This window comes from Aspergillus sydowii (assembly GCF_001890705.1).
Source record: "Aspergillus sydowii CBS 593.65 unplaced genomic scaffold ASPSYscaffold_13, whole genome shotgun sequence".
Lineage (NCBI taxonomy): Eukaryota > Fungi > Ascomycota > Eurotiomycetes > Eurotiales > Aspergillaceae > Aspergillus > Aspergillus sydowii.
This window is the reverse complement of record NW_024467871.1, coordinates 89,198-104,294: the sequence shown is the minus strand read 5'-3', so window position 1 is coordinate 104,294 and position 15,097 is coordinate 89,198. Positions and strand designations below refer to the sequence as shown.

Below are 15,097 nucleotides of genomic sequence, written 5' to 3'. Positions count from 1 at the left end.
CGACTTCAGCTCTGCTTTCCCTCTTGGTTTCGGCTTCACACACTCAAACCTGCTAAACCCCCGAAATCATCGATAATTCCTGCGTAACTGAAATGCGCCCTGCAAGCCGGAACGATTTTACCGTCGCGATTATCTGCGCCCTTGCTCTCGAGGCCGACGCTGTCGAAATCCTCTTCGACGAAACCTATGACCGCTTGGGCAGACACTACAGCAAACACCCGAGTGACAGGAATGCATACATCAACGGGCGAATTGGTAAACATAAGGTGATCCTGTGCTATATGCCGGGAATGGGAAAAGGAAGCGCGGCAAGTGTTGCTGCAAGCCTGAGGTTCAGCTATACAGGCATTAAACTTGCGCTGGTTGTTGGTATATGTGGAGGGGCCCCATTACCACCAGCCCATCCTGAAATATTCCTGGGCGATGTTGTCATCAGTAACGCGGTGGTTGAATATGATTTCGGCCGACAATACCCTGGTGGCTTCCAGCGAAAGACTGATGTCAAGGACACGCTTGGCCGGCCAGACCAGGAGATTCGAATTCTCCTCAATGCCCTGAGTGCTTCCAAGACCAGAATTGAGTATCAAAATCAGATCCTCCAGCACCTTGATATTCTTCAGCAAGCGGAGACACGGTGGCATCGTCCGCAGGTTAATGATGTTCTCTTCAACACTTCTTACACTCACAAGCACCATGGACAGAAGACTCCCGTTAGGTGCTGCTGTGCCGATGGCAACATACCCGATAGTATCTGTGAAAATGCACTTGAGACGAACTGTAATAATCTTGGATGTGAAGAAAGCCAAGTAATTCGCTGTCGAGAGACATCAGAAGCAGGCAAGGTCTCTATACATATTGGGACGGTGGCCTCTGCAGACACGGTGATGAAATCCGCCCAACACCGTGATGACATTACCAGGAAGGAGAAGATTCTAGCTTTCGAAATGGAAGGGGCAGGAATCTGGGATAACATTTCCTGCGTTATTATCAAGGGGGTATGTGACTATGCGGACAGCCACAAGAGCAAAGCATGGCAAGCATATGCAGCAGTAACTGGAGCCTCAGCGGCCAAAGCTTTCTTGGAGTACTGGAGGCCTGTAGATAATAAAGGTCAGTGAACCACCTATCAGCAGAGGTTATCCTGTATTAAGTAGCTTATCAGACTTGATAGGTCCAAGTAAAAGCCGTCACTTGATGATTCCCTTTGCGAGAAATCCGCGTTTCGTGGGCCGCCAGGATGAGATCCATAGATTAGAAGATTTGATCTCCACGCCCGAGAGTGCAAAAAAGCTCGCCATTACTGGGCTAGGAGGAGTTGGGAAGACCCAGATAGCTCTAGAGGTAGCTTACCGCGTCCGAGACAGAGAGCCTGATTGTTCAATCTTTTGGATCGCTTGCACCAGTCACGAATCTGTTGAGCAGGCCTGCATGGTCATTGCACAAACAGTAGGGATCCAGGATGTGGTGCCAGGAGAGGTGAAACAGCGCTTCAAAACTTACTTCAGCCAAATTGATACAAAGTGGCTCCTGATCTTCGACAATGCGGATGATATGGATATGTGGACCAAGGGTAGCAACAACACCCCGCCATTGAAGGATTTCCTTCCTTTCAACAACCAAGGCTATATCATTTTTACCACACGCAATAGAGAGGTAGCCGTGGACTTAGTATCATCTAATGTGATACACGTCCGCGAACTCGACAAAAAGGCTGGGGTGGAGTTTCTGGCACAATCTCTTCCTAAGGATTTGTGTCATGATTCTGATGCTATAATTGCTCTGCTTGAACAACTTACCTTCCTTCCATTAGCGATCAGCCAGGCTACTGCGTTTATTAACAAAAAGGGTATATCAGTGTCTGATTACTTGACACTTCTGAAGGAACAGGAGACGGAAGTTGTGGAGCTCCTCAGCAAGGATTTTGGTGATGACGGACGCTATAAGGAGACGCAGAATCCTGTAGCCAAGACATGGCTGATATCATTCAACCAAATCCAGAAGTTACACCAACGTGCTGCTGAATACCTGTCACTCATGGCCTGTGTCGATCCACGAAATATCCCGACCACGTTTCTTCCACAACCAGCATCTAAACTGGAGATGACTGATGCTCTTGGGCTTCTCAGTGCCTACTCTTTTATCACTATCCAACCAGGGAATCGCTTTATTTCCGCTCATCGCTTAGTACATCTGGCAACCCGAAACTGGATGAGGAAGGAGGGACAATTTGCAGTCTGTATAACCAAAGCAGCGGACCGTCTGAGTGAAATCTTCCCTGATAATGATCACACAAACCGACAGCTTTGGAGGGAATACTTACCCCACGCCCTATCCTTGTTGAGAGAGCGCGAGTTTCATGAAGAGCAAGAGAAATATATTGACTACGTACGGAAGGTGGGAGATTGCCTGTACAGCGACGGGATGTATAATGAAGCAGAAAGGTTGCTGGTACAGGTATTAGAGACCCGGCAACAGGTGCTAGGGCCAGAGCATCCTGATACTCTAATCAGCATGGCCAACCTTGCATTAATATACTGGAGGCAAGGACGATGGAAGGAAGCAGAAGAGCTAGAGGTACAGGTATTAGAGACCCAGCAACAGGTACTAGGGCCAGAGCATCCTAATACTCTGATCAGCATGGCCAACCTCGCATTAATATACCAGGATCAAGGACGATGGAAGGAAGCAGAAGAGCTAGAGGTACAGGTATTAGAGACCCGGCAACAGGTACTAGGGCCAGAGCATCCTGGTACTCTGATTAGCATGGCCAACCTTGCATCAATATACCAGGATCAAGGACGATGGAAGGAAGCAGAGCAGCTACAGACACGGGTATTAGAGACCCAGCAACAGGTACTAGGGCCAGAGTATCCTGGTATTCTGATTAGCATGGGCAACCTCGCATTAACATACTGTGGGCAAGGACAGTGGAAGGAAGCAGAAGAGCTAGAGGTACAGGTATTAGAGACCCGGCAACAGGTACTAGGGCCAGAGCATCCTGATACTCTAACCAGCATGGGCAACCTCGCATCAATATACCAGGATCAAGGACAATGGAAGGAAGCAGAGCAGCTACAGACACGGGTAATAGAGACCCGGCAACAGGTGCTAGGGCCTGAGCATCCTGATACCCTAACTAGCATGGGCAACCTTGCCTATATCTGGAAGTCACTCGGAAATATCCAGGACGCCTTGGCTCTAATGCACAAATGTGTAGAGCTCCGCAACAAAATCTTAGGCTCAGATCATCCAGACTCCATGTCTTCCTGCAACACCCTCACGGACTGGGAATCAGCACAACAGATTCGGCAAGATCCTCCTGCACTACCGCATACTCAGTCACCTCGTCAAGTTGACTTGGACTCAAAACCTATCAGTGGGGCAAAGCGGCGAGCCTTCCTGAGGATTTTTGGGAAACGATGACCTGCGCTTGAGCCTTTATACTGCCACACTCTGTCTGCCGGTGGCTTTGACTACAGCCCCGAGTCTCCGAACAGCCGTAAGAATCGTGATACTTCCATTCATGTTTAAAATGCCAGCTATCCCTCAACTTTCCAACGTGGCTATCAGCCTCCAAAACGGGGTGGCAATTCTCAAGTATGATCGGCCCAAGGCAGGAAACGCTCTGAATGTTCCACTGATTCAGGTAAGATTGGTGACATTTAGACGGATCCTTATTAAGGACATCAGAATATTTTAACCGCACTCAAATGGGCATAATATGAAGATGAGGTCAAGGTCATCCTGCAGACCGGAGGAGAGAAAATATTCAGTGCTGGACTGAATTTGAAGGACGTGTCCGTTGCTCAACCAGGCACAGTGATCAGTGACCCTTTTCTGGACACGATAAGGTATAGATCCCAAAGTCTCTAATTAGGATAATGCTGATTACCATAAGCGAAGTGCACAAGACCATGATAAACACCAGCAAAATCCTGGCTGCTGCGGTCAATGGACCGGCGCCCGGCTGGGGAACCACCAGTCTCGCTCTGGCCGATCTTGGTTACGCTTCTCCCAGCGCGACGTTCTTCACGCCTTTTGTTAAACTTGGAATTTCCGCCGAAGCGTGTTTTAGTATCACCTTATAGTGGGTCGTCAAAAGGCGGCCTCGCTCCTTTTTGCTGGCCACACAATGACAGCTGCTGAGCTCGAAAGGGCGGGTTGATCACGAAGGTTCTTCCCAAGCACGACTTCCTGGAGAACGTGTTGAAAATATGTTATCGAATTGCGAACCAGCCTCTGAAGCTCTGCGGGTCAAGAAGAGCCTTTTAGTGCGAGCTTCGAGACAAGAGTTGCTTGATGTGAATGAAGCAGAATTGAGGATTCTCAGCGCGAGAGCGCAGAGCCCTGAAACCTTGTCGGCTGTCGACGTCTTTCTTTCCAATCAAGGGCTAAAAAGAAAGCGAAATCCCAAACTATCGCTGGTAGACTACTTGGGACGGCACTTTGTTTGATTACTCGTGGCATTACGGAGGTCATGTCTCAGTCCCTTTTATGTATTCAAGTGCGCAGTCGACGCTTGAGGCCACTTTGTCAAGCATGAGAATACGCTGCTTAGACAGCAGTACAAGAGTCAGACAGGACAGCTCCTGCTTACTGCACGAGGCCGCCACCCAATTCTCGCCTGGTTGCCTGCGTTTGTGGAGAAGATGCCCCGGTGGTCCTGATGTTGGGTCTCAGCATCGGACCACCAATCGAGCCAGAACTTGGCCCTGAAAGCGTAGAGGGCACAGCTGACTGCAACCGAGAACTCTAAGACAGTACGAATACAGGCGTATATCGATGGTCTTATGCAGAAGTCCCGCGCCCGCTTACTGCTCTTCCATTTGCTCTGCACTATTATCTGCATTTTTAGTGACGGGATTATCCCGTACCACAAAACTTGATAAAGCAACGTCGCTACGACACATGGGACACAGACGCGATCTGGTTAATAACCATGGGTCCACACATCCCGCATGAAATTGAGGGCTGCAAGGCAAAATCCTCAAATCCTCCCCATCGGCAAAGGCCTCGGCGCATATCGGACGAGCGAGGTGGACGTAGACCTCGTCAAGCGATGAGAGAGTGGTTGGATTGCTTGTTCGTCCTTCTTCAGTCCGCGTCTTCTCCTGACAACCCCGATCACCTGCTTCAACATCCGACTCCCTCTTGCAGCTGGAAGGTCTCGTGAACTTGACCAGAGGAATCGTGCCCAGTAGTTCCTTCGTGATCGCGATGACGCGATCTTGCCGGTTCTGGACGGATGTGTTCGTAGGTATCGAGCGGTGCCGCCGACGGTAAAATCCGCTTAGAGCGAGGATGACCACGGCCATGATACAGAGGGTTATGATTGGGATGGCGTACATGAACCATTTCCCTGAATTGTTTGTTTGACTTGGAGTTGAAGTGGAACGGCCTAACGAGAGGCTTCTGTTGGTCCGGGATTGGTGGTCCTGCGCCTAGCACTTCGGTGCAGTCATGGCGCATTTTCGACCCATGGTTTAGTTCCTCCCTTTTAACTGGCTCTTGAAATTTCTTCATTGCTATGACTGGTCCTAGCCTGACCACTGACCTCTAATAGAAGGGGTATCTTATTTTCATGTGTATTAATCTGGCTGTTCTCCAGGTACATTTGTCTTTCTTCCTATCTTATCTTCTACTAAGTGTTGGTCAGATTAAATACATATATACCCAAGCCACTACTAAGTATCCTAACATATTCTATTTCATCTCATTTCATCTATAACCATGATTTCACCAAATAAACTGGAGAAAACCTGACAAAAGTACACCCTGGATAATCTAGATCCTCTGCTTTTACTACCCCGAAACCGCAAACCTGCGCCTCGAGGAAATTGACTCCCTCTTCATGGTTAAGAGTGCTAGCGGCGCAAATAACCATAACCATGGCCTTAACCATGGCCCTAATGGCTATTCGCCTGCATGGCAAAATAATCACCAAGTGCTCGGCACCGGCCCACGAGGAGAATGCTGTTCCATTGTCTCCTATGGAGGTGCTACCTAGACAACGATAGACTAAGCAGAAGTAGCAAGTTACTTAAGATGAGGTAGTTACGGAAGGAAAGAAAGTAAATCTGAATGGCTTGAATTGTGTAAGTAGAGGAAGCGGTTTTTTGCACTGTTTTCACTAATTAAGTCGAACAACAACCACAGCACTGTCTGAAAAGCCATCGCTTATAATAATACACTGCGACACGACGGAAATCCCCAGACAAATAGCCATCAATGTCTCAAGAATCGTGGTGTTTCTCCTGATCGCGGTACCAACAAGTTGGCCTTTGGTTGATCTATATGGCCCTATTCAGACTACCAAAGTTCGTCAAAAGATCTGCCACTCCAAAATCTAACATGCATAACATCGTGTCTATATTCTAACCAGCCAAGGCTTTCTACATAGAACAAGCATATAACCCGCCCCTCCTGCTATTCTCTTGAAAGAAGTGACTCCTTTCCCGCATCGCAATCCAGTATGCCCAGCAACTTCTCCGCTGTCAATTGTTCTGCATGGTCCTCTCGGCGAACATACACACGCTTCCTATCTAGAAACACATCCCTCCTACTATTCCGATCTGAAGGCTCGCCCCTGGATGTCTTTTCTCTATTTCTCCATATCCGCTTGACTGTTATCCCCATCGCTCTGAAAAACGAGACCTGCAAATACGAGGGCGGCTGCCTCATTTTCGCGGCTGGCCGCGTTATATGGATTTTCTCATATATCTTCCCGGATGGGCCTGTGAATACTGGGAAGGCTGAGCCTGTTGCGGTAATGTAGGGTGTTATAAAGACTGGCTTGCCGCACCCGATGATAATTAGTTGGGAGAAGCCGTAGGGTTCGGGAATTGTCCCCAGAACAGAGTCGGTTAAGTGGTATGAGACTTGACTGTTGTAAAATTGATCGTAGGTGCAGAAGAAGTGGCAGACTGCGCGGGCTATTAGCGTCTATAGTGAGTAGAATGTTCTAGTAGGAGGGGGTCCAAGTACCGAATACAATAATGGTAGTGATGTGATCGCCTTTCTCAAGAACCAACTCGCCGAATGGAACGCGTTTGCCGTCCGTTGATTGTAGCTCAAGATCATAGGCGACGCGGAGATGCGTAGTATAGCGGGCAAGTTCCGTAGACATAATAATGCAATATTAAACCCATATCTTGAAATAGAAGATGTGACCAGCGCGGTCTGTTCCTCTATATACATGATCCAGGACCTACATCGCCTCACCGCGTTCCGCCACAGAAACCGGAACCCTGGAACTCCAGGTCCCTTCTTTTATGGATGATAAATGGTGATATCAGCTGTCATGTTGCTAGTGGATCTAATTAGCGTATATTAAGCAAAATTAAGATCACACGACCATATGCATGAGAGAGAGCAGAGAGTTGGCAAGCTGTTGACCATCGAAAAACAGTGCATGAAGAAGAATCCACTGCAATCCGTCGCCTTCTGGGCATGATTTAGTTCCTCGCCAATCTATATCCCACTTTCCTCGGACGTCAAAACTGTAATCCGGTTTCCCACAATTGGGAGGCAACTGTTCACCGTTTGGAAGCAGAGGTGATCGGGCCTCTAATCAACGCCGTTGCGAGGGTCAACAACTCCCCTGCCCAATACGTGTCCGTACCGCTCGCCGCAGAACTTGGCCATGACGCGCTCTCCTCCGTCCTCTGCCTTGCACCATGGGCGCGACTGCTGGACCCCAAGGCGGAAGCGAGTGCGGCACTTTGGGATGTGTGGCGCTAGAACCGAGCAGTCTGCCATCGGTTCGATTATTATTTTTTACATGAACGGAGGTTATGAGCCTGGGGGGGCTGACAGCGGGCTGTCCCGAGGTTGTCAAGCCCTCAAAGCAGGATCTGGATCGGATAACTGGGCGGGTTTTCTCCCTTGTGTCCAGTATTGGCTGTCTGTAGCATATTTACAGTTCTGATCCTTCTCCGTATTTGTGGAACAGGAAGATAGACGGCAGTGCGGGGAAGTATAAAAAAGTATGTATAATTGTATAGTTATGGAACGCAGAGTTTTCTTACCAAAGTCTGGCCCAACTACAGCCATACTTCGCTGACTCGGTAACCGTCCGGATAACTCGGCTTCTCCTCCCCGGCTGACTCATGTCGCGGAATTTCCGCCATCTTCCGCGTATAACCACATTTTCCCCATTCCAGTTCCCGCCAGAAAATGTGGCCTTAAATACCAACGTTACATGGCCTTGTCATCTTTATTGACCCAGTTGGCTCGAGTAACATAATATAGGGCGCCGACCACACGTGCGCTCGAGTACGTATTGATAGCAGCACTCATGCAATCCATCATGGACTGCTTGTTCACGCAAACTTACAGAGCCTTTAAATAATAAGCTGAATGATCTCCCTGGCTAACAGCTAATATAGTGATTATCGCCAGGGAAGCTCCGCTTGTCAAGCTACAGCATTCCTTTCACAGGGGATTTTGTGGATCTAGTAGGCTACCAACCACGAAAAAGCCCATCACCATCCTCGAATCGGTAGTACCACTGTCCTCATTCCCGCCTCGTTTCCCGGGATGTTCTGGTGACTTGTTTTCGCAAAGGCCTGTCCAAGGATATGCTGTGACCCGGCTCACTGATGGTTGCCCGGTCCAGTGCAAGGGCTGGGGCGCAAAACAGATGCGCGCACACCCTACTGTCGTGGCGATTGGTCTTAATCGAGCCGTCTGGTCATCAGCACGGCGGCCTTGGGACAGCAGACATGAACAGGACAGATTGCGCCGGGTACCGTTCCCCACATTGCTAGGTCCCTAATACTAGACGCTATGAGCCCAACCAAGAAATCCAAGGGAATACACCAACAGTGACGAGCGAGCAGGCTCTACCCAGAAATCCTGCTTGAGGAGGAGTACACCAACGCGCGTGACGAGTTTGATAACTTGTTGAGATCAATGCATGTGTTGGTGGATGTGCTAGGACAAGGCCGGGGCGCAGCAATTATGATGATGTCGTGCAATTGGTAGCAGCCTTGGCCGAGGGTGGAGTGCCAGCACCCTGCACCCTGCTGGGAGAAGAGGCGGAGGAGTTATTTCCTTGGAGTACCGGTAGCGTTATCCCCACCCGCAATGGTTTTTCCCGTTCCTCTGATTGATCGACCGCCGGGCTGTGACAAGTCCAGCGGTGAAAATGTCATACTGACTCTGGCGCACCCACAATCCTGGTTCCAGAACCATTGTCAACCTGTCTTTGAGTGGTGACTCTTCCATAGAAAACGCCAAGACATTTGCTGAGTCAAGTTACAAGAGACTTACTCATTGAAAAGAGCTCATCTATTATCAAGACGAGAGAACCATTCTACATATAGCAGAGAGGAAGCTTTCAATACCCACAGCCTGGTTGAATCTATACACCCAACTCTGAACTCCAGAATATAGTCTTGAGAGTGAGCAAAATGCCCACCCAGGCTGCTTTCTACCCGACTGACCCATCTTTGGACTCATCAGTTACGACAGTGTCACTGGACCGGGTCAACGGAGTCTCTTTCAAACCAGACAGGCCGGGGGGTGCAGGCTGTGGCGCCAAACACTCAAGGCAATGCGGCCACACTCACGAATCGTGCTTCCTCAACCGCGCACTCCAGCCAGGTCTGCATGACAGCTGCTCAGGCGGCATCCTATTATAGAGAACTAGTAAGAGCAAAAAAAGGCCGAAGGATCATGATGGGATATGAACTGGTGCAGAGTGAGAGTATTTCATTTATTACCTCCAAATGTCTGTGCTGCGTTGGCTGAAGCGGAGCCTGGCCACGGCGATTGTATTAATTGCAAAAAAAAAAAAAAAATGGAATGCAGTGCTGCTTTCCTTCACTTTTAATGAATGGAAATAGACATGGTAGAATTGCCGTCATTAATGACTGGAAACATGAATTTCGGATGCAGACTAAGCTAGATAATAGAAAACATAGAAACTGGTTTGTTTTGGAATTCCTACATCATGCGGCCAAAATCATTAACGTCCAGTAAAAGAAACCGCCATTAAACCCCCGAATCATGCTGCTCAATATCATACTCCTCATCATACCCATTCCAAAGATTACACGTCCTCTTCAACTGATCCTGATCAATAATATCCTGAATCTCATCATACCTCTCCACAAACTGCAACGCGAATCCCTCAGTCGTATGCCATCCAATATGGCAATGCATCAGCCAAGCCCCGGGGTTATCTGTTTCCCATGCCATGACCAGGTACCCATTCCCAGGGAGCACAGCAGTATCCCTCCTGGGCGGGTTATCTGTCTTGATACTCCCATCCCAGGGGTTCGTCCCCTGGGACAGAACAAAGAAGTCATGACCATGCAGATGGATAGGGTGGGAAACGCCCAGGGTCGTGCTAACGACCAGGTAAACCCACTGGTCTGCATTCGGGAGATCAATGACAGCGCTAGAGTTATCCCACGATTGTTCACCGTGCTCAATCTGGAGCAGAGTGGGATTTTCCCAGAAAACTTCCATGGTGGTGCTGTTAAGGTACCACCGGAAGAGGCCATCAGGATTCCTGCCAGGCCTTGCGTTAGTGCTGTCCTGCCAGTCTGGGGCTTGAACGGTTCGTGGGACATTCGGGATGAGGGTTTCCATTGGCTCGTCATTACAGCTATCGTTAAAATGCCAGGGACTTGTTTCTGGTGTTGTTAAGGTGTCGCCATAATAGAAGATTCCGCGAATGTTGGCTGGGTCTTCGATAGCAGAGCAGCCTTGTTGCGGGATGGAGCGGAGCCAGAAAGAGTCTGCGACGGAGGCTTGGTCTGCTGTGACAATTACATCATAGCGTTGTCCTGGGATAATGTTAACAGGTGCGAATGCATTATTGATGTGGAAATAGAGGCAGGGCGCGCCCCACTCACCCATGGCGATGTTGATAGACGTAGTAGTGTATGGCTTGATAGGGACAAGATCCATCGAGATAATTGTCAGCGTATGGTTATCAATCATGAACTTGTAATGAGTATCCAATGCCGCATTAATCAGTCGCAGACGGTATGAAGTATTCTCCTCGACTTTCAGCTTGAACCTCTCACCGGTCTCATCATCACCAGAACCGTAGGTGTTGGTCCCGTTGATCAATGAGTTATTCAGCATAGGAGGGCCGGCTGTCTGAGCATACCAAAACAACTCATCTGCAGTCTTGTGAGGCCAGTCACTCAACATTATAGTACCGGCATCAATATCATAGTTTGCAGTTGCAGGACCATTAATGACGATCGCGCCAGCAACACCCTCCCAAGCCTGGAGGCCGATGTGTGAATGATACCACGTCGTACCATACTGCTGCGCGCGCCATCGGTAGGTGTATTCGTGGTTCGGAGTAATAGGACACTGAGTGATTGAGACCACCCCGTCATTCTGATTCGTGTTCAGCTGGCGAATACCATGCCAGTGGATACTAGACCCGTTGAGAGTCTCGTGAAGGAGATTCCGCACATGGATAACAACTTCGTCACCCCAGTCCGCGTACAGGGTTGGGCCGGGGATGGTACCGTTGATTGCCATTGCAGGGCGCGAGTAGCCATCTGGGGCAGCAGTAATCTCGTCAATCTCTAACCAGTATTCGCGTGTCACACCGGTGTCCGGGGTGATGTCGTGGTAGTTGGTATCTATGTTGTAGTTGCACCAACTGGATCTGGTGTCAGGGGTATTACCAGCACATGGTGTTGCGGTAGGCGATGATGTCGAAGTAGTCGAGCTTGATGGGACCTTTGTCGTGGATGTCTTCGTATGTGTTGGACGAGGGTTGCAATGTTTGTCTCTTGGTCCACATTTTGTATGACCAGGGGGCTTTGGACGAGGGTTGCAATGTCTGTCGCTTGGTCTACATTTTGTATGATCAGAGCCTCCTGTTATTTCAAAGTCCTGCCTCCGGTGAAGCTGTAAGCTGGATGTATCGGAGGTAAGAGAACGCGCTGGCAAGTTCAAATCATGATCGAAAACCCAAGAGGCGGATGCACATAATCCATATAACAGAAGAAGAATAGAATGGAACAGCATGATGCCAAGACAGATGAGTAAATTGTTGGTTAAACTAAAGTCTCCAGATCACTTTTTCCAAGCAGCAAGTGACTTGATTTAATATTTACACCTCGGAGAACGATCGAGGACGGGCATTCTCGACCTCATGGACACATACCCATCAGCACCGTCTAACTCACACCTCTGCCACATTTTCCATTTTCAGTATTGAATGCGCCCAAAAGACGTCCACACCTTGAGAATGAGACAATCCATGCGCATTCCAGTTCTCCCGTACCCTTCACGTCCTGTAGCCTGCGCCAAATCATATCGACTCACTCTTTCCATGTTCCGAACACGCATTTACCACCCAAACCCCAGCTATTCCACACGCCACCATATCGGGCGACTACTATAACCGCCTTCGCCAAGAATAGCGGACGAACATTTCCGAGCCCCATTCGGCGATAGGGTCAATCTCCCGCGATTGAGCCTGAGCTTGGGCCCGGTATGTCTTAGATTACTGAACCCTAATGACGCATGTCAATGCGTGGCAGTTACACTGCTTATGTCCAGGAACTATTAGCTGGATGTGAGGGGCCAAGCTTGGAACCGAAATGCAAAGCATCTCGTGTTTGGATGATTCGATACCTAACAAAGCCGTCTCGTGGGAGGCGGAGGGCGCTTGGGCCACTGTTTGGTAGAACGGCATTTTCCTTGAAACAACACGAGCCTGGATGAGGAATATGCGAGGAGCTGAGGAATGTCAAGGGTGTCAGAGTCCTTTTATTTACTCGGACGCGTGACAGTGGTGGCTGGGCATGGCATCATATATATCATAATCCGAACCCTTCGGCTGTGGGTATACAACCAACTCCCGCATCTCTGCACCTCTGCACCTCTACACCCCTAGCTATAAGCGTCTCTCCAATTTAGAGGGACTTTGTTTACGAAGTCACATACGATGACACTCTCATACTCGCTCCTGCTCTTTGCAGTGTCCTGCGCCGCGGTCACCGATGTCCATCCGCTCAGAGCCCGCCAGGCAGCAGCAGTCGATGACACTTTCAACATCTACGCGTATGGTGAGGGAATAAGCGGGCTTCCTCTCTTCTACGCTGATGGTAAGTTCGGGGTCTGGTACCTGCAGTCGCTGTATTATTGATGTCCCCCAGCCAAAGCACAAATCGGCAACGCGGGCCTATCTACAGCCAAAGTTGCGCAACCAGTGTACTGTAAGGTGTCCCATGCCGTTGCCTCGACGAGCTCAGTGTCTCTGCTCACAACAAAATAACTGGGTTTAAATAGTCTCCATCTCCGAGGCCTCCCGGAATGTCTGGATCGCGCACCCCAACACCACCGGAACAAGCCCGGATAATGCAGCTTTTCAAACTGCAGTGCTCTCGCTCCCCGGTGCAAGCTCGACAGGCGGAACTGTGGAGTTTAAGCCGCCAACAACGGAATTGCTCTCGTCAAACGAGGCTAATGCCTTTGATTTCTATGGAGACTACGTGCTGACCACCACGCCAAACATCAACTTCTATGCTGTGCCGACCGATGCAAGTGGTGTTTATTCGTTAATTTGGAGCACCATTGCGTCCGAGCATATTCCCGTAATTTTGAGAACAATTGCTCCAGCCACTGATGCACTTTTCTAAATCAGCGTTTAGTTACGAAGGGGGATATGGGATCCGAGTGTTGGCAGTTGGGGGTAGGGGAGACGAATGAATGTACTGGGGACAGCTGTACCCAAATAAGACATCACACATTCCAGCCGAATTTATTCAGTGTGCTATTCTATTCAATCTGCACTTTTTTTTTTCACCTTTTTTTTCCCTTTTTACCCCAGGGTCCAAGCACGAAGGAGGAGGCTGGCAGTGTGCGGTCTCAGCATTGGAGCCACCGCCACACATAAAGCCAGCCAATGTTCTGGAATTTCGCTATTCAGGAGTTACCAAGCGATTGGCTGCCATTTTCAGAAGGGATCGAGCCACCGAATAAGCTTGCGTCTGGAATGACAGGTCAAATTATTTTCCGCTGTTGTGCTCCCAGTCAAAACACTTGAGACCTCTAATTGTTTCGGCCGGCTCCATGAAGCAATTAATTATTCTTAGTTATAGATGTTTCACCAGGTCAATGTAACAGTTCCAGTCAGGTCTTTTATTTCCCACGATGGGCGGTGGCGAGAACCCCCAGAGTTAACTTCAAAGGTTGAACCTGGGCCTGCCACTGCTCAAAGACATTGTATTGGCATGCAACCTAGTCATAGCTAAGCTGCATACATTCCAACCCCATTCCAATTTCAGCCCAAGCCACGCGACAGTTTCTTCCATCATTTGCTGCCTCCACAGCGAGCTTCGCCATCTAGACTCCCTTCGGAACAGAAAACGCTATAACACGGACCAAATTCCTCAGTCCTCAAATCCACACCTACACTTCTGACCCTGGACAGCATAATTCCGGGGATTGTTAAAGCCTGGGGACCCCGTTATCGTAGTCACCGGGACAGGAGAGCGCCACACAGTCCCTTTCTCTACAGGGGCTGTCAAAGAACTCCGCGGAAACCTAATAAGCGACACCAAAACATGGTCATTTATAGGGATACACTCCAGCATGACTGAGAAATATATCCGCACATTCTCGGATGACGCCTTGATGTTGGCGGAGTGGCCGCTATCGCTCACCAAGGGACAGGGAATCGGCAACGGAACGGAGTAGTCGCACGAGTATATGAACTTATAGCAGCGACAAATTATGATTTCGTTGATTTCGTTGTTCAAGGGCGGCTCGAGTATCTTCTTTGGGAACGATATCGCTAATGCTGCGTGGATAGAGAACTGCTTTCGGTCTTTACGTATAACCAACTCAACAACGCCTGATTAACGCAGTCTTGGTTTATGAATTGGACGGATAATCTTTGGAAAATAGGGAGGACCTAACGTATGATACTCGAGCTGCATGTTGGTACGTAATGTCAATGGTACCTTTAGGAGGTATGTCTCTGCGTGGAGACAGTAGCATAGTGTATCTCTTCAAATTGGTTCTTTCTATGTATGCTGTAAAGTTCACCTCGTCAGACGGGGGATTTCGAAAGAGCCTGGCGCTTTGGGCTAGCTTTGTATAAGTAGTT

General features: G+C 49.1%; 5 protein-coding genes across 5 annotated transcripts; 2 read left to right on the top strand and 3 right to left on the bottom strand.

Annotated features, from left to right (window-relative positions):
* Window positions 1–92: 92 nt before the first annotated feature.
* Window positions 93–3,423, top strand: ASPSYDRAFT_93366 (uncharacterized protein; the record flags this gene model as incomplete). The annotated part of the gene is made up of 2 exons (XM_040852822.1): window positions 93–1,110; window positions 1,172–3,423. The coding sequence occupies 2 exons, from the start codon at window positions 93–95 to the stop codon at window positions 3,421–3,423; spliced, it is 3,270 nt and encodes a 1,089-aa protein (XP_040698252.1).
* Window positions 3,424–4,475: 1,052 nt separating this feature from the next.
* ASPSYDRAFT_35151 (RING-H2 finger protein) lies at window positions 4,476–5,523 on the bottom strand (the record flags this gene model as incomplete). Its single annotated transcript, XM_040845312.1, has 4 exons — window positions 4,476–4,550; window positions 4,598–4,712; window positions 4,816–5,237; window positions 5,347–5,523. The coding sequence occupies 4 exons, from the start codon at window positions 5,521–5,523 to the stop codon at window positions 4,476–4,478; spliced, it is 789 nt and encodes a 262-aa protein (XP_040698251.1).
* Window positions 5,524–6,164: 641 nt separating this feature from the next.
* On the bottom strand, window positions 6,165–7,384 carry ASPSYDRAFT_464999 (uncharacterized protein). The gene is made up of 2 exons (XM_040847248.1): window positions 6,985–7,384; window positions 6,165–6,923 (listed from the first exon to the last, which is right to left on the bottom strand). Exons 1-2 carry the CDS (start codon window positions 7,124–7,126, stop codon window positions 6,427–6,429), a joined length of 639 nt encoding a protein of 212 aa, XP_040698250.1. The 5' UTR covers window positions 7,127–7,384; the 3' UTR covers window positions 6,165–6,426.
* A 2,612-nt stretch (window positions 7,385–9,996) lies between these two features.
* ASPSYDRAFT_159918 (uncharacterized protein) lies at window positions 9,997–12,006 on the bottom strand (the record flags this gene model as incomplete). Its single annotated transcript, XM_040842865.1, has 2 exons — window positions 9,997–10,796; window positions 10,866–12,006. 2 exons carry the CDS (start codon window positions 12,004–12,006, stop codon window positions 9,997–9,999), a joined length of 1,941 nt encoding a protein of 646 aa, XP_040698249.1.
* An 817-nt stretch (window positions 12,007–12,823) lies between these two features.
* On the top strand, window positions 12,824–14,083 carry ASPSYDRAFT_49566 (uncharacterized protein). Its single transcript, XM_040847859.1, has 3 exons — window positions 12,824–13,091; window positions 13,143–13,202; window positions 13,276–14,083. The coding sequence occupies exons 1-3, from the start codon at window positions 12,932–12,934 to the stop codon at window positions 13,623–13,625; spliced, it is 570 nt and encodes a 189-aa protein (XP_040698248.1). The 5' UTR covers window positions 12,824–12,931; the 3' UTR covers window positions 13,626–14,083.
* Window positions 14,084–15,097: the final 1,014 nt, after the last annotated feature.